A 19,879-nucleotide genomic window follows, 5' to 3' on the forward strand; every position below is an offset into this window, starting at 1 on the left:
AGCATCAAATCTCAGTGTTCATCTGCTCCGTCACTCTGGAGAAAAACCATATAACTGTGATCAGTGTGGAAAAGATTTTATTTTATCATCACATCTAAAACAACACCTGAAAGTTCATTCAGACGAGAAGCCTCATGTGTGTTCTGTCTGTGGAAAGAGTTTTTCAAGGCCGGATCATTTTAAGCAGCACCAGAAAACACATGATGAAGTGAGAGATCATGTGTGTTGTGACTGTGGGAAGAGCTTTACTACATCTAGCAATCTGATACGGCACCGAAGAATTCATACTGGAGAAAAACCTTATAAGTGCTCATATTGTGACCAGAGTTTTACTCTGTCTGAATACCTGAAACTACACGAGAGTGTTCATACTGGAGAGAAGCCGTACTACTGTACTCAGTGTGAGAAGAGCTTTAGAGATACAACAACTTTAAAACATCATCTGCGTATTCACTCTGGAGAAAAGCCATTTAGCTGTGATCAGTGTGGTAAAGATTTTAATTCGTCATCAAATCTAAAAAAACACCTGATAGTTCATACAGACGAGAAGCCTTATATGTGTTCTCTCTGTGGAAAAAGTTTTTCACGGCTGGACAGTTTTAAACTGCACCAGAAAACACATGATGAAGTGAGAGATCATGTGTGTTGTGACTGTGGGAAGAGCTTTACTAGAGCTGACTATCTGATACGGCACCAAAGAACTCATACTGGAGAAAAACCTTACAAGTGCTCATATTGTGACAAGAGTTTCACTCAGTCTGCACACCTGACATCACACGAGCGAATTCATACTGGAGAGAAGCTGTAATACTGAACTCGGTGTGAGAAGAGTTTCAGATATCATCTGTTTGTTCACTCTGGAGAAAAGTAATTTAACTGTGATCAGTGTGGAAAGAGTTTATTTAATCAGATCTAAAACAATACAAGTGAAAACAGCAGAGTCACTCAGGAATTGCACAACTGCAAAAAATTGTGTAAAATCTAACTTTGTGTAAAAAAAAAATTTGTTGCAAATGTCTAAATGACTTGTTGTGTGCATGGGGCAAAAAAGTTCCCGAAATAACCCGATTTGTACAGTTGCGAGTTACCGGAAATGTAGTTGTGAGTGAATCATGAAAGTCTGATGTGGAGTGGCTATCAAGGGTGGCGGCGGCCATCTTGTCCGGACACTGGCTCGGCGGACGTGACGTGAGCAGTCTCTGGCTTGGCAGCGGCGTGGTGTGATTGCGCTGGTGAGCGGTGTTAGCACTGGAGTTGCCAACATTAGAGTAGGCATGACGTGAAGTGGCTTTTTCTGTTTTGATATATCTTGGATTAATTAAAGACTGGCGTTTCTGTTCATTGCCTTGTTTTACATGCAGTTAATATTAAAATAATCCATATTTCTCACTGAATATATTGTCACTTAATTTAAATGTAACTAAAGTAATTCAGTATAAATTTCCTATATAGTATATACAGTAGCCTATACATCTGTAATTTTAACCAGTGTTATGGTTTTCATAAAAACTATGGAAACAACAGACACTTTAACATGTGTTTCATTAGACAGGTGAGCAAAACTAATCATTGTTATATAGCTCAACACGGTTAGTCTTATTGTTAAATTCGCTGATTTATTGCGAGTACCATGTTTTACCATGACTCAAAGACAACACTTTTTTTGTTAAGTGGCAAACTTAAAGGTAGGGTAGGTAGGATTTATATAAAAACTTTTTACCAAATTTGATTAAACTTTCTATATATATCAATGCATAATTAAAATGTAAGTACTCTGATAAAAAGAGTATAAAAATCGAGTGACTCTAGACCGTTTAATCTTCATTAAACACAGCTCATTATTTCCATTCGGGACGAATCACAGGATTGGCTTGCGCGACTGTCACTCGACGTCGCCATGACTACCGCCGTTATTACTGGCTCTGCCCACGTGCGCGTAGTCGCGCACCCGTTTTTAGGTGGGAGTGAATGGAATTAATGAGCTGTGTTTAATGAAGATTAAACGGTCTAGAGTCACTCGATTTTTATACTCTTTTTATCAGAGTACTTACATTTTAATTATGCATTGGTATATAAACCCAGATAGCAAACTGACATCGAATCAATGTGGAAACGACGTTTCTCGTGACATTGAAACAACATCGTTTTGCTCATCGAATTAACGTTGAATCAACGTCAGACACACCATTCAACCGCATTTCAATGTTGAATCGATGTTTTATTTTCGGTGTAATAACGTTCTGAAGTTGATTCAACATTGAAATTTGATTGATGATTGATACTAACCTTTACAACTAAAAATCAACGTTGAATCGACATCGGTCTGCTATCTGGGAAGACAGTTTAAACAAATTTGAATAAAAGTTTTTTTTAGACAATTCTGACCTACCCTACCTTTAATCTTATAATCTTTCTCAAGAGAGCTTTCTCCATCATACATTCTAAAACTAATTGCATGCCATTAAGCAAACGTAATTTTGTCATCCAAATGTATGTTATATATAATTATTTGGTATTATTCATTATGATTTGATTAGTGTATTTGCTTCATAACAGTGCGGAGATGCGGCCCCTTTAAGAAACATGACACCGGGCGCACCGATCATGCGCAGAAGAGGATGCGCGAGAGCCGTCTATTTGTTTTATTTCGTCTCTTTTTTTTTCTTTTTGTTGTTTCCTTTGACGTGATATAATAGTTGATCACATTATGATCCCCTGTAAGTTTATGTTATTGTTATGTTAATGTTTTTGTTGAAACTTTCACCAGTTGAAGCTGAAAGTGACGCTGTTAACGATCGTGAATGAAGGACAAACGTGGGATATTTTCTTCGGATGTCGTATATTTCCAGTCTGCAGGTCAGAGATGTTATATTATTTATAATGTAAGAATTGATGTTTGTGTTGCCTAAATGTACATTGTTCGTAGTGTAACGTACAGAGAATTAAATATAGTCATTAATCGTATAGCCTCCATTCAGTCTGTACTAGCTGCTACATGTTGTGTATGATTTCTGTTATCTTTGTTAGATTTCTGTTTAAGTCATTGGCTATATTATTTGAAAAAAATAACCTGAGACTTGTTTCATCCTTATTAAACCTGGATTCCCATAAAAATTAACCTTCCTATAGAGACGTTTAAAATGCAACTATTATAACCATATCAATGCTCTATCAAATCTAAAATGTCACCTGGAAACTGACATGAAAAATCATGTGTTGTGAATGTGTGAGGAGATTTACTGCAGCTAAACTTCTGAAACAGCACCAAAACATTCATAAAAAAAAACCTTACAAGTGCTCATATTGTGACAAAGGTTTCTCTGCACTGAAATCACATGAGCGGCTTTATACTGGAGAGAAGCCGTACCTCCAAAAGTGTCCTCATTCAGATAAAAACGTATGGATTAGCATGTTAACTTGCTAAACTCTTGCTAAAACTCAAACATGTTGCCTAATTTGTTTCATTCATACTTAAATGTCATGGATGTATTTAGAGAGTAATTCACTATTTTGAAAAGGGCGTCAAAATGACAATTAATTTTCTTACCTGAGCTTTGGAGCCAAATTATGGGGGTATAAAAATGACTTAAAAAAAGATGGCAGCATCATTATTTTATTTGTATACAGAGATTGATAGGTCTATTACTAAACTCTGTTGACTTTAGAAATCTTTGTAGGGTTATTTGACACCGGTGACAGTTCTAAAATGGGAAAAGCACTTATTGTGCTTTTTGCCCAGATTGCATGTCGTTAACTCAAGAATTATCAAAGATATCGTAAAGGGCACCTATTATGCAAAATTCACTTTTACACGGTGTTTGAACATAAATGTGCGTTGGCAGTGTGTGTACACAACCACCCTATAACGATAAAAATCCACCCAGTGCTTTAAAAAAAATAGAATTAGGAATAAAATGTGAGTCTATAGCGACACTGACCCAGTGTGCAGAACAGTTAGCTAAGATTGACTCGGGTACATCGGCGGCGTCAGCCAGTTTTGCTCCTTTCTTTTTTTTTTACTGCTCCACAAAGGCACCAATTTTTGAAGTATGGTAAAAACTCCAGTCCAGACCAGAGAGCTGCACGGGTCCGTTTTTGTAAATCCGCACCCGCCCGTACCCGCAGTGCTTAAAACCGCATCCGACCCGTTTTCCGACAGCAGCACTAATTAAAATCCGCGACCCGACCCGACCCGCTTAAAATAGAACCGAGACCCGACCCGCACCCGAAATAAAATCAGTTTAGCCAATCACATTATAAACACACTTTTTTTCTAATTTTTATTGCCTTTGGCGGCTTGCCATAACACAAGGACAACAGCCGAAGCTGTCAAAAAGCCGATATCCTATAAAGAACATGGCTAACGTTACCACAAAACAATTAAATTTCGTCTAGCACATCAGCTTCACAATTTTATATATATTTATATATTATTTCATCAATGTTTATTATATGAGAAGTGAAAAGCATAGTAGCCTAAGATCATAAGTTTTGCAATATGTCAGGAGACAGAGGGGGCAGACATTATTGACCACTTCATTAAGTTTCTTATTGTATAAAGCCTTTCTTTAAAGTGAATTTCGGTTTGTATTAATTTTATCTTAATTTGAATCAATGTTTTATAACCAATTGTCTGAATTTAATAAATAAGAAGTAATAGCAGGCATCAGGACACGGAGCGGAGTTAACGGCGCATGAACTGGAAATTAACGAAACTCAGCGTATAAGCTAGATGCCTCACAGACCTGAGAAACATATAGAAAGCTTGAAATGTGTAGCCTACTTTTAAACTAAACAATTCAAAACGAAAGAAAACAGCTCTGTCTCCTGTCCTGGCTATATTTGACATATTCAATAATCATTAGGCTACTTTTGCCGTTTCTTTGTGACGTTTTTCATGAACGCGTCATCACCTCTCAATAGTTAATATTGTTATTTGGTGTTCAATTTATACAGGTTTTCAAATGTTATTTAATAAAAATATTATTTTTTTCCCCTGTGGCTGTGTTTGCATTAATACTGACCTTTCACAAGGCGCTGCATCTCACTGCACGCTGCCACTTCACTACTGTCAGCAGCAAGTAGCTTCATACTTTTCAGTTTAGGATGCAGGAACAGTGCAAACTTGTGTAAACGATGAATTTCGAATGTGTCCTGGAGGATAGTTTTGTAGATGTGTTCCTAAAAATATGCATTTATTTTTACATTTGCACGTGACTGTTTTTAACCCGTGTTTAGACCCGCGTTTCCTCCGTGTCCGACCCGACCCGCACCCGTATCCGACACAGTTGGATATTTTTCACCCGTTTGAGCAAAATTTGCGGGAACCAGTGCAGGACTCTAGTCCAGACCCAATCTTGACAGAGGTGTTCGCCGGCCGAAGGAAACGCCCGCTAGCGACATGCTAACCAGGTAGCATCACCTCCTCTCCAGGGTCCCATGGAAACGCACACTCTTCTAAAGATAAAGGGAACGTAGCAGAATGTTTCTCCCCAGTCTCTAAACCTCGCCCGATATATGTTTACTTTTTCCCCTTAATTAGTCCTCTCTTCCAATCCTGATGTTGTATAGTTGGGAGGAGGAGACAGAGAAAGTGAAAGTAAACAAAGGGCTGAACAGAAAATATCTGCACTGCAACAGGCTACATAAATATGAGCAACTTAGAGCTGTTTTTCAGACACCATATGTGTTTGCTGTTAAAGTAATCCAGTATAAATTCAGGAACTTATCTTTGATTTTTCCAGATCTGGTCCTGTGGGCGTCAGTATCACACAGTGATCACAGTTCAAACCTGCAGTGAAGCCCCTCCCACAACAATTCACCAATAAATACTGGGAATATTCCCATCATCCTACAAGAGAAGGACAAACTCCAGGAGTAGCAGCTGAAATCTGTGTGACTGTTAAAGATGGAGTTTATTAAAGAGGAGACTGAAGACATGAGTGATCCAGAACCATCCGGAATAAAACATGAAGATACTGAGGAACAAATAGGTTGGTGTCCATTCTTGATTCTTCATTGTTTACTGTTTTGGTGGCTGTGAAATAATAAGTAGTAAATGGATGTTAAATGATAAAGAAATGCATCTGAATGATCATAACCAGTGGTGGACAATGTACACAAATCACATATATAGCATAGTATTTAAAAATAAGGAAAATATAGCTGCAAGCAGCGATGCAGGGCTGGAAGCGCGATGTAGAGCCAGAAGAACAAACAGCAGAAATATGTACATGATGAACGGAAAGGTTCAGATGTACATGTAGGATGAACTCAAAATAAACTGTTTGGATGAGAACGAACACAGAATTAACTAAAATACACATATTTCTAATCCTGGAGGAAGAAAGATTAGTACAATGCTTACCCGGGTAATAAAGGAGTTGAAATGGCACAAACATGAAACATCATACACAATAAATAAAGTATAAAGTTTATAAAGTTTTCACACATTGAAATTGGGACTTGAACTCATAGCCTCTGGGTCAGGGACGTGTCACTCATCTCATTGCACCACTGGGAAGACATGAGTTCACACAGATGCACTAAGTTCCATAGATAAAGTAAGAACCAACTCAAAATTGACAGTCGTGACCTAAATATGATTTTAATTTATAATAATCAATCCTAAAATTTGGCATTTGTAACTTATTTTTTGCCCCATCGGTCGCGCTCGTACTCAAGTCTCGAGGATCTGTCGGTTCTCGGCTAATTTTCAGTCAGACTTGTGAATTCAGTTAACTGGAGACTCGCTCTAAACGGATCATTCGGTGAGTTGTTGACTCGAGAACAGCTGCGATCAGATCAGGCTAATTCGCAGATGATTTGTTCGGTGTGATTTGTGAACTGATTTAACAGACTCGTTAAAAAAGAATCAGCTTGTTCACGAATCGGACACCGCTGTCGCGTCTTGGAGCTTGTGACGATTTCTTTAGTTCAAAGTAACGAGGAACGAGATGTTTTTAGGAATTGAAGTGGAGTAAAAATATTATATTATGCTTTAGAATGTTGTAAAGTAAAAGTTTCTTGAAATAAAATTACTCTAGTACAGTACAAATGTTCTTAAGTTCTGTAACGAAGTAAAAATACTTTGTTGCTGTCCACCACTGATCATAACCCAGTTTTAATCGTATTAACAAGTGAATCACAAAACCGACCTTTGCATATCATGATACTTTATACAGACAGGTGTCTTCTTTTCTGCTAAGTGATTTTGATTTTAACATTTAACCCCATTGAACTGATTCTAACTGCTTAATACGTTTATTTTAGACCAGATGGAAGTGACGGAGCAAAGACAGAAACTAAATGACGTCAAGAAACACTGCGACTTCAAACCTCAAGTAACAAAAGCCAAAAAGCTGCACTCCTGCTCACAGTGTGGAAAGAGTTTCCTAAATAAAGCAAATCTTAACTCACACATGAGGATTCATACGGGAGAGAAACCGCACACATGTCCTCAGTGTGGAAAGTGTTTCACACAAAAAGGAAGCCTTGACAGACACATGAGAGTTCACACTGGAGAGAAACCGTATCACTGCACTCATTGTGGAAAGAGTTTTACTCATGAATCAGGTCTCAGTTATCATCTGCTCCATCACTCTGGAGAAAAACCATTTAACTGTGATCAGTGTGGGAAAGATTTTAAGTCATCATCAGATCTAAAACAACACATGAAAGGTCATTCAGGTGAGAGGCCTCATGTGTGTTCTCTCTGTGGAAAGAGTTTTGTAAAGCTGGACAATTTTAAACATCACCAGAAAACACATGATGAAGTGAGAGATCATGTGTGTTGTGACTGTGGGAAGAGCTTCTCTAGAACTGGTCATCTGAAGGAACACCAAAAAATTCATACGGGAAAGAAGCAGTACCACTGTACTCAGTGTGAGAAGAGTTTCACACACAAAGGAGATCTTAAGAGACACACAAGAATTCACACTGGAGAGAAACTGTATCCATGCACTCAGTGTGAGAAGAGTTTCACATCTTCATTCTCACTCAAGTATCATCTGCACATTCACTCTGGAGAAAAAACATACAAGTGTGATCAGTGTGGGAAAGGTTTTTATTCGTTATCAAATCTAAATTCACACCTGATAGTTCATTCAAATGAGAAGCCTTATGAGTGTTCTCTCTGTGGAAAGAGTTTTTCACGACTGGAAAGTGTTAAACTGCACCAGAAAACACATAATGAAGTGAAAGATCACGTGTGTGACTGTGGGAAGAGCTATACTACATCTGAATATCTAAAATTGCATCAAAAAATTCATACTGGAGAAAAACCTTACAAGTGCTCATCCTGTGACAAGAGTTTCACTTATTCTGGAAACTTGAAATTACACGCGCGAGTTCATACTGAAGAGAAGCCGTTCCAGTGCACTCAATGTGAGAAGAGTTTTAAATATGCATCAAGCCTTCACAATCATAAAAAAAAATGTTGCAAGTGAGCAAAAATAATTTTAATGCCAAATACTTCACAAGTAAACTGTGAGATTTAAAAAAAAATATTTTTTCATAAAAGTTAATCGTTTAATTTTGTGAATTTAGTGAAAAGCTTGGAAAACTAGAAAGATTTGAGATTTGAAGCTTCACCGGTCAACAACTCATTCAGTGTAAATAAAATAATTTTAGTTTATTTCTGTCAGGATTTATCGTGTGCTAAATATGTCTTTATTGAATTGGATATGTTATTTTCTTATTTACTAAATGTACTAAATTGTCTTCTGATAGTATGTGAAATTATGAGAAATAAAGCAAAAACATCATCTTGTCTTCTTGAATGATCTATTTAAATGAACATAGCTAATAAGTTCTATAGTTTTAACAACATTAATGAGTTTAAAAATTCTATATTAATACTGTGATAAATTTGTTTGGGGTGTACAGTATTATTGTCAATCAAATGATCATGTAGGTCTTGTATCAGACAAAGAGGTTGAAGTTCATTTTTATCCTTCATTATTGACTGCTTAAGAACAATACAATACCACAGCTTCAGTTCACCAGATTTGGTGGATGTAGATAGAAATTAATAGAAGCTGTACAAACATTAAACTATAAACAAACTGTTGATCATTTATATTATTTATGGTGTTAAATTAATGTCTCAGAAAATGCAGTTAGAAAAGAAAAACTCACAACAGTGTGGATTTTTTTTTTAAGTGTTAAAAGAACTTTAAAGCTGCAGTCCGTAACTTTTTTTGGGGGTTAACAATTATCCAAAATACATTTTTGAGCAAGTACATAACCAGCCGGTGTTCAAAACTCTCTGATTGTCTTCAAAACGGTAAAAATTTAAATGTGAAAATGTGAAAGTGTTCCATAAACATGTTATATATGGGTAACTTTAATTTTAGACAATAAAAATTTAAAGACCATGGCTGAATCTGAAATCGCTTCCGATACCCTCGAATAGGGCGTTATTTGAGGGAACAGCCATTTGTAGTGGTGTTCGATGTTATTGAGTGCACTTCTATCCATCATTGCACTGCAAGAACGAGTGTACAGCCGATACACACAACGGCTGTCCGAATTCACTCACTCCTTTTCATTCACTCCTTCAAGTGAACTAACGTAGGGAATAGTGGATAAGAGTTTGGGAGGAGATTTTGGATTCAGCCCACGTCTTACAATAACAGAGCGGCATATAAAGTGTATATGCTGTCCCAAGATTTGTCACTGACTTTCTGGATCTTTTTGGATTATTAAAGACTGGCGTTTCTCTTCATCACCTTGTTTTACATATGCAGTTAATATTAAAATAATCGTGAATATATATGACTGAATATATTTTCACTTAATTTAAATATAACTAAAGTAATTGAGTATAAATTCTAATAAAATAAAATTAAAAATAAAATGTTTAGTTTTTTCAAGATCTGGTCTTGTGGGCATCTGAGAAATCCGTAATTTTAACCAGTGTTATGGTTTTCATTAAAAAACATGGAAACAACAAAGACGCTTTAATATATTATGTGTTTAATTAGACAGGTGAGCAAAATTAATCATTGTTATATAGCTCAACACGGTTAGTTGTATTGTTAAATTAGCTGGTTTTCTTGATTTACTTCGAGTACCATGTTTTACCATGACTCAAAGACAACACTATTGGCTAACACAGCAATCAGAGACGAGCTTTCTCCATCATACATTCTAAAATTAATTGCATGTCATTAAGCAAACGTTATTTTGTCATCCAGCTTTATATTGTATATGTATGATTATTGTGTATAATTAATTATGATTTGATTAGTGTATTTGCTTCATAACAGTGCGGAGATTTACTGAACGCGGCCCCTTTAAGAAATATGACACCGCGCGGACTGATCATGCGCAGAAGAGGATGCGCGAGAGCCCTCTATTTGTTTGATTTCGTCTCTTTTTTTCTTTTTGTTGTTTCCTTTGGCGTGATGTACTAGTTGATTACATTATGATCCTAAGTTTATGTTAATGTTCTTGTTGAAACTTTAATCAGTTGAAGAAGCTGAAAGATACGCTGTTAACGATCGTGAATGAAGGACAAATGTGGAATATTTTCTCCGGATGTTGTATATTTCCAGTCTGCAGGTCAGAGATGTTATATTTATAATGTAATAATTGATGTTTGTGTTGCATAAATGTACATTGTCGTAGTGGAACATCCAGAGAAAGAATTAAATATAACATTAATCTTATATCCTCTATTCAGTCTGTATTGTGTATGCTTTCTATCTTCTCTGATTTCTGGTTAGTCATATAGGCTATTATTTAAAAAATGTAACCTGTGACTTGTTTCATATTAAATCTGGATTCCCATAAAAATGAACTACATTCCTATAGAGCTAATTAAAATGCAACTAATATAAACATATCAAAATGCGAGCTATATTTTCAAAATAAAACGCATGCATTTAATTTAAGAAGTGTATCAGTATTTAAAGTATTTCAGTATAAATTTAGTAACCCTGAATTTGGCAGATCTGGGATCATCTTGACTTCAAAGCTGCACACATTCTCTGTGACGAAAGAGTTTCACACACAGATCTCAATAATCATCTGAACCTTCATTCTGGAGAGAAGCAATTCAACTGTGATCAATGTGGTGAAGGTGTTTTTTAATCATCAAATCTAAAATGTCACCTGAAAACATACCGACATGAAAATTCATGTGTTTTGAATGTGGGAGGAGATTTACTGCAGCTAAACAACTGAAACAGCACCAAAACATTCATAAAAAAAAAAAAACTTTAAGTGCTCATGTGTTTTCTCTGCACTGAAATCACATGAGTGACTTTAAACTGGAGAGTATGGAGACCATACTGTATTTTGTACCTCCAAAAGTGTCGTCATTCAAATAAAAACTTATGGATTAGCATGTTTACTTGCTAAACTCTCACTAAAACTCTCACATGTAGGCTAATTTGTTTCATTCATACTTAAATGTCATGGATGTATTTAGAGAGTAATTCACTATTTTGAAAAGGGCGTCAATATAACAATTTATTTTTTTACCTGAGATTTGGAGCCAAATTATGGGGGTATAAAAATGACTTTAGAAAGATGGCAGCATCATTATTTTATTTGTATACAGAGTTTGATCGATCTATTACTAAACTCTGTTGACTTTAGAAATCTTTGTAGGGTTATATGACACCGGTGACAGTTCTAAAATGGGAAAAGCACTTATTGTGCTTTTTGCCCAGATTGCATGTCGTTAACTCAAGAATTAGCAAAGATATCGTAAAGCATCGGTTCCCAACAGGGGGTGTCGCGGCCCACAAGGGGGCCTCAGCGAGCTCTGTGGGGGGTCGCATCATATTTAGAAAAGTTTTGAGCAATGAGCAATAAAAGTCTTTAACTTTTTTCTGTTCAAAATTTACTAAATGTATATAATGAGCGAGTTCATCATGAATCCATTTTCCAATCTGTGTTTTTGTCTTATCCTGAACCACTATGGTACTTCTATAGCTAATAAGTGTTTACATTGGGACTATTTTACACTGGTTCGGATCGCTTCGGAGTAGCCCAGGACCTGCGTGACTCGTCATAGACGTACACAGAGAGAAGTAGTTCCGGCTACAATGTTCTTCCGAAAGACGCATTATTCTGTTAATAAACGCAAGTTTGTTATCGCTCGCTATATAGCGCCAAAAGCGTCAAAAATAATGCCTCGCATTGATGAACCACATTTGGTTTTTGACCATTGAAAATGGGTAAAATTCAACAAATTGAACATGGAGCCACATTGAAATCCCCATATCACTGGGATTGTGCCATACAGGGCCTTGGAAATTAAGATTTCAAAATAAATGTGTATGTAAATAAAATCAGCACTCATTCAAATATGCGGCAATGAGTGATTTGCGTGTGTGTGTCTGTGTAGGACTAGAATGTGAGTGAATGAATATAGCGACACTGACCCAGTGTGTAGCACGGTTAGCTAAGATTGACTCGGGTACATCGGCGACGTCAGCCCATTTTGCTCCTTTCTTTTTTTACTGATCCACAAAGGCACCAATTTTTTAAGTATGGTGCAAAACTCTAGTCCAGACCCAATCTTGACAAAGAGGGGTTCGCCGGCCGAAGGAAACGCCCGCTAGCGACATGCTAACCAGGTAGCACCACCTCCTCTCCACGATCCATGGAAACGGACACGATCCAAAGGGAACGTAGCAGAATTTTTCTCCCCAGTCTCTAAACCTCGCCCCAAATATGTTTACTTTTTCCCCTTAAAGGGGTGGTTTACTGCTTTTTTTCTTTGCATGATTGTGTTTATGGGGTGCAATATAACATGTCTTCGTTTTGTTTTGTTTTTTAGCCTTATTTTTCATAAATTTCCCCTTTATTGTAAGCCGCTTTCTCCTCTGTCATTTGAACGACCAGTTGACTTCCTGATTCTATGAAACCACTCCCTCAGAAACAGGCATGGGCTCAGATTGGTTAGTTTGGCCGGTGTGTTGTAATTGGCTAAACTGCGTAGTGCACGTTGTCTAGAAACTTCACGCCCATTACCTTTACGGGCGAAAGTTGTGTATCAGTTTGAGCCAGAATCAGACCCAGAAAGCGGCAATGAAGAGAGTCAAGCAGAACCTCCCCAAACACGGCTCTTACAAAGCGTTTCTGAATGGTACATTTTTATTATTATTATTATTATTCTATTATATTAATAATTTCGATGCGCTGTACTTGAAAATGCCACTGCTGCTTGTTAGAGATACGGTTTTCTCCTGATTAAACATTTAATATAACAGAATAAATGACTGAGTAATACCGCAGCTGAAGTTTGCTGTTGCGATTACATATAATTTTTGAACTTTATACACGTTTGTCTTATACAACAAAATAGCATCGAACTAGTGGCTACTATAAACAAACCGCGTTGGCATTGGTTTACGTTCTTGATCAAATCGGAAAAAATTACGTCATAAAGTATACATGGAAAATACATTTACAAAATGAGTACATAATTACAAATTCAGGTCCAAAATGTTTGTACGTGTTTGTCATAGACACACGAAATAGCATAACGTGGATATAACGCGAGCGCTGGCATTTGTTTACGTCCTTGATAAAACTAAGTCATTACATCTGAAATTATACATGCAAATACATTTAAAATGATTAAGTCTTACTTACAGGTTGTGGCCCAACAACGGCTGCCTCTGGGTTTAAAGTTGGAACTGCTTCATGTTTTAGAAACAGTTTCTTGTTTAATCCGGCATTGAATTCGTGGAGATTCTGGAAGCTGTCTTCCGTAAAATGCGCAGCACAGGGAGCTAAATTACGATTGTAATTTTCAGGAACATAATCAAACATAAATGTTAGCCATTGTTGACGAACTACAGCGTCCGTAGGAAGCCGAACACAGAAGACCTGACAGCTGGGTGAAAATAACACGCTTTCGATGGCATGGCTACAACTCTCCACTATAACTCTTCCTCTTCGACAAAGCCGCAGAAATATGGCCACGCCCCCTTTTTTGCATATTCCGGAGGGAGGGTTGATGTAAATGTATGGGTTAGTTATGTATAAAACCCGGGAAGTATCTCGTTGTAGTCCCATTCGAGTTGTTTTTGTAGGCATTAAACTTCCTGATTTTGAAAAGACGATATCTCTGCTTACGTTGAACTTTCAGCGCAGCAACTTTGCAGATACGGTTCATGCACTAACAGCAACATTACACACTATTTAAAATGAAAAAAGTGAAATCGCAATCAACCACCCCTTTAATTGGTCCTCTCTTCCAATCCTGATGTTGTATAGTTGAGAGGAGGAGACAGAGAACGTGAAAGTAAACAAAGGGGTGGAACAGAAAATATCTGCACTGCCACAGGCTACATAAAAATGAGCAACTTAGAGCTGTTTTTCAGACACCATATGTGTTTGCTGTTAAAGTAATCCAGTATAAATTCAGTAACGTATTGATTTGATTTTTGCAGATCTAGTCCTGTGGGCGTCAGTATCACACAGTGATCACAGTTCACACCTGCAGTGAAGCCCCTCCCACAACAATTCACCAATAAATACTGGGAATATTCCCATCATCCTACAAGAGAAGGACAAACTCCAGGAGTAGCAGCTGAAATCTGTGTGACTGTTAAAGATGGAGTTTATTAAAGAGGAGATTGAAGACATGAGTGATCCTGAACCATCCAGAATAAAACATGAAGATACTGAGGAACAAATAGGTTGGTGTCCATTCTTGATTCTTCATTGTTGACTGTTTTGGTGGCTGTGAAATAATAAGTAGTAAATGGATGTTAAATGATAAAGAAATGCATCTGAATGATCATAACCAGTGGTGGACAATGTACACAAATCACATATATAGCATAGTATTTAAAAATAAGGAAAATATAGCTGCAAGCAGCAATGCAGGGCTGGAAGCGCGATGCAGAGCCAGAAGAACAAACAGCAGAAATATGTACATGATGAACGGAAAGGTTCAGATGTACATGTAGGATGAACTCAAAATAAACTGTAGTTTGGGTGAGAACGAACACAGAATTAACTAAAATACACATATTTCTAATTTTGGAGGAAGAACGATTAGTACAATGCTTACCCGGGTAATAAAGGAATTGAAATGGCACACACATGAAGCATATCACTCAATTTTATAAAGTTGTTGCACACAGGACTCGAACCCACAGTCTCTGTCACTCATCTCATTGCACCACTGGGAAGACATGTGTTCACACAGATGCACTTAGTTCCATAGTTAAAGTAAGAACCAACTCAAAATAAAGATTTAGTATATTGATACACTGCATGTTATAATACATCAGAGAATGTCTAATAAGGGGAGATATCGTCGGAATCGCAATAATCCAAGGAATGTACAAAAAAAAAACATATTTTGAACTATGTTTTCAAAAGTTATAAGCGTTTTTGAGAAAAAAAACGTATATCTCTCGAACACTAGGTGGCAAGGTGTTCAAACTTCTCAGGTCCCTTCAGGACATGCCGAAGATGATGCTTACCTAATGTTGTGACGATATGTCAAATCCTTTCAAAGATATTGAAATTTATAAAAATTTAAATATCTAATATATATATATATTTCAATATATAATACAAAATTGGTATCCCCGGATTCAACGTGACACAAAATCCAAAGACACTAAGATTATGATTAAAATGACAAAATAATCAAAAGTTATTAGCAAAAATTGCAATTTTTTTCATATCTCATGACCTATAGGTGGCGCTGTTCCCAAATTTGGCATGGACCCTCAGATCATGGTTCTGATAAAGCGTACCAATTTTAGTTTTGATTGACCAAAGTTTGGCCGAGATACTGCCTCTGAACCAATTTGGGGTCAAGCTTGTTTCAGTCCAAAGATCATTTGGTCAGATTTTGTAAAAAATTTGACAAATTTTGAAAGAGGATTTTAAAATGTTGAATGTGATCAGCATGAAGAGCGGATTCATGTGAATTAAATTTCCTTTTTCTAGAACATAGGATTCTAGTTATAACTCTTAGAAACATGAATTTTTGAACTGGAGGTGGCGCTATAGAGTTGGTCCTAGACACTCCAAAATTGGTCAAATCACTAATAATTACCATCGCTACAATTGTGCCAAATTTGATCATTTTCTTATGTTCCGTTCATAAGCTGCCATAGACTCCCGTTCGGGAAGAAAAAACTAATAGTGAAAACTAACGGATACAATAGAGACTGCAGCCTCTTCGGTTGACAAAGAATATAAAATCAGACGTCACATAGGGCTTAATGCACAAGATTTTAAGAAGAACAAAATGCAAACATACTAGTTTTATATAATTTGGAGAAGATGCATGGGCATTAAATTGTGTTGTTTTAATGTTACGTTTAGGGATGTTTTTTAACTAAAGCCTACCCCGTTGAGACGGTGATGTGGACATTTCTGCATTCAAGCATTACAGTGGGCTTCCTTAAACAGCTCAACTTTTTACAACAGATTTTGTTTAAAAAAAAATGACAGTCGTGACCGTAATCTAATTTTCATTTATAATAATCAATCCTAAAATTTGGCATTTGTAACTAACTTTTGCCCCATCGGTCGCGCTCGTACTCAAGTCTCGAGGATCTGTCGGTTCTTGGCTAATTTTCAGCCAGACTTGTGAATTCAGTTAACTGGAGACTCGCTCTAAACGGATCATTTGACTCGAGAACAGCTGCGATTCGCAAATGATTTGTTCAGTGTGATTTGTGAACTGATTTAACAGACTTTTTAAAAACGCATCAGCTTGTTCACGAATCGGACACCGCTGTCGCGTCTTGGAGCATGTGATGATTTCAGTTCAAAGTAACGAGGAATGAGATGTGTTTAGGAATTGTAGTGGAGTAAAAAATATGATATTATACTTTCAAATGTGGTTCTAGAATGTAGTATAACATAAAATGTAAAAAAATAAACATAAAATTACTCTATTAAAGTACAAATACTTGACAAATGCACTTAAGTTCTGTAACGAAGTAAAAATACTTTGTTGCTGTCCACCACTGATCATAACCCAGTTTTAATCGTATTAACAAGTAAATCACAAAACCAACCTTTGCACATCATGATACTTTATACAGACAGGTGTCTTCTTTTCCGCTAAGTGATTTTGATTTTACCATTTAATCTCATTGAACTGATTCTAACTGCTTAATACGTTTATTTTAGACCAGATGGAAGTGACGGAGCAAAGACAGAAACTAAATGACGTCAAGAAACACTGCGACTTCAAACCTCAAGTAACAAAAGCCAAAAAGCTGCACTCCTGCTCACAGTGTGGAAAGAGTTTCACACAAAAAGGAAGCCTTGACAAACACATGAGAGTTCACACTGGAGAGAAACCGTATACATGCACTCAGTGTGGAAAGAGTTTTTCTCGAGCATCAACTCTCAGTAATCATCTTCTCCATCACTCTGGAGAAAAACCATTCAGCTGTGATCAGTGTGGTAAAGATTTTAAGTCGTCATCAAATCTAAAACAACACCTGATAGTTCATTCAGACGAGAAGCCTTATGTGTGTTCTCTCTGTGGAAAGAGTTTTTTAAGGCTGGACAATTGTAAACAGCACGAGAAAACACATGATGAAGTGAGAGATCATGTGTGTGACTGTGGGAAGAGCTTTACTACATCTACCCAACTGAAACGGCACCAAAGAATTCATACGGGAGAAAACCACTGTACTCTGTGTGGAAAGAGTTTCACAAATATAGGAGACCTTAACAAACACACAAGAATTCACACTGGAGAGAAACCGTATACATGCACTCATTGTGGAAAGAGTTTCACAAATATAGGAGACCTTAACAAACACACAAGAGTTCACACTGGAGAGAAACCGTATACATGCCCTCAGTGTGGAAAGAGTTATTCTCGAGCATCAACTCTCAGTAATCATCTTCTCCGTCACTCTGAAGAAAAACTATTCAACTGTGATCAGTGTGGTAAAGGTTTTAATTCGTCATCAAATCTAAAACAACACCTGAAAGTTCATTCAGACGAGAAGCCTTATGTGTGTTCTCTCTGTGGAAAGAGTTTTTCAAGGATGGACAGTTGTAAGCATCACCAGAAAACACATGATGAAGTGAGAGATCATGTGTGTTTGGACTGTGGGAAGAGCTTTATTAGAGCTGACAATCTGAAACAGCACCAAAGAATTCATACTGGAGAAAGACCTTACAAGTGCTCATATTGTGACAAGAGTTTTACTGCGTCTGGAAACCTGAAATCTCATGAGCGACTTCATACTGGAGAGAAGCCGTACTAATGTACTCAGTGTGAGAAGAGTTTCAAACATTTATCAAGCCTTCGCAATCATAAGAAAAAATGTTGCACATGAGCAACAATCATTTTAATGACAAATACTTCAAGTAAACTGAGATAAAAAAAGGGAAAAGCTTGGGAAACTAGAAAGGCTTGAGATTTGAAGCTTCACCAGTTAACAACTTACAGTGTAAATAAAATAATTTTATTTCTGTCAGGATTCATTGTGTGCTAAATATGTCTTTATTGAAATTGATATATTCATGTTATTTTCTTATTTACTAAATGTACTGATTTGTCTTCTGATAGTACATCTAATTTTAAGAAATATAAACAGAAACATCATCTTGTCTCGAAAGATCTATTTAAATGAACACAGATAGAGTTGTATAGTTTTAACAACATTAATGAGTTTAAAAATTCTATAAAGAATAAAAAAAAAACTAATTCTAGACCCATTTGCATTTGTTCGTTTGTATGCCAGTCAGAAATGATTAGTCAAATTTCACTGTTAGTCCTGTTCGAGCAAGGACTATTAACAGATATCAAATGAGTTTCAAATAAAATAACATGTACTTATTCAATCAAGTTTGCTCCTTTTTATTTGTGGTCACTCAACCCCACCACACAAGCGCAGTTGTCCGGGGAGGCGACTCGAGGGAGCTTTGCCGTTTTTGTGGAGTGGGTGCTGGGTTCCTGTGGATCTGCATTCACTGTCGAGGACACCACCAGTGCCCCTTCCAACCCAGTGCCCAGCCCAGTACCACCCCACTGCGAGGAACGAGGTGCCCACCGCAGATGGAGAGAACACTTGGCCGCGATGTCGGAGCCCGTGCCAGAAGGAACGATCGAGTCTGACATCATACCTGAGCCTGAGGGGACCCCGTCTGACCAGGTGTGTGAGACGACCTACTCATCCATCGCCACCTCAGCCTCCTCTCAGTGGTACAGCTACCCCTCGGACCCCCTGGGAGCCTTTGCTGCCTGGATGTCCGAAGCCTGTGGCTCTGCCTCCTACCTCTGAGGGCTCCGCTCCACCCTTCGGCTCCGGCAAGCTCCGCTCTCCTTCAGGTTCTGCCTCCGCCCTCGATCGCTCCAGCTCCACCTCTGCTTTCCAGATCCCCACTTCCACCTCGGGTGGTCGTCGCTGCTGCTCTGTCGTGGCCACCTGGGTCTTCGGTCTCTCTCCACCCCATCGGCTCTGTGCGGTGTGCTTCACCTCCATCATCGTCGTCGCCTCCAGCAGTCCCCAAGGTGACGTTGCACTTCCTTACACCATGGCTCCTCCCTCCTGCGACGCTGCCATGAAGTGTATTCCTGGCTGTGGCCTGGGTCTCCATCTGCACACCCCTGTTCAAGGCCATCCCCTGGTTCCCTATCAGTCGGTCACTATGACGTATGTCAGACCGACTAATAGGAATCTCGCTAGAGAGGCCAATCTACTTCGAGTGAAACTAAAACCATACACATTGGCTTGTAATCATTTGCATCAGTTGATCAGCATCGCAGCGCGGGTATATAATGAGCAGCAGGTGCAATTGCACTTTAGCTTTTTGCTTCGGAGCCAAGAACTTCGATACTCTCTACTACAATACAGAGTGAATTCAACGAGCCTTCCAGACCTCTCCACCTTTGGTGCAGGCGTGACAGCAC

At 37.8% G+C, this 19,879-nt stretch overlaps 2 protein-coding genes across 3 annotated transcripts in view; both read left to right on the forward strand.

The window, feature by feature from the left end:
* The first annotated feature begins 3,923 nt into the window (after positions 1 to 3,923).
* Positions 3,924 to 19,879, forward strand: part of LOC306997048 (uncharacterized protein) — a 32,944-nt gene continuing 16,988 nt past the window's right edge. Inside the window, exons 1-2 of the mRNA XM_079610076.1 lie at positions 3,924 to 5,993; positions 7,273 to 8,765. Coding sequence (XP_079466202.1) covers positions 5,909 to 5,993; positions 7,273 to 8,447 — 1,260 coding nt within the window. The 5' untranslated portion in view covers positions 3,924 to 5,908 and the 3' untranslated portion in view covers positions 8,448 to 8,765. Of the gene's footprint in view, positions 5,994 to 7,272 lie in introns of the transcript that reaches the window.
* Positions 10,050 to 18,806, forward strand: LOC306997054 (uncharacterized protein). Of its 2 annotated transcripts, none has more exons than XM_079610097.1 (3): positions 10,050 to 10,589; positions 14,418 to 14,666; positions 17,134 to 18,806. In XM_079610097.1, exons 2-3 carry the CDS (start codon positions 14,582 to 14,584, stop codon positions 18,228 to 18,230), a joined length of 1,182 nt encoding a protein of 393 aa, XP_079466223.1. In that variant the 5' UTR covers positions 10,050 to 10,589; positions 14,418 to 14,581; the 3' UTR covers positions 18,231 to 18,806. The 2 variants fall into 2 exon arrangements, with proteins under 2 accessions (XP_079466223.1, XP_079466222.1); XM_079610096.1 differs by having other exon boundaries at positions 10,050 to 10,566.

Source organism: Phoxinus phoxinus (genome assembly GCF_949152265.1).
Source record: "Phoxinus phoxinus genome assembly, chromosome: 4".
Classification (NCBI taxonomy): Eukaryota; Metazoa; Chordata; class Actinopteri; order Cypriniformes; family Leuciscidae; genus Phoxinus; species Phoxinus phoxinus.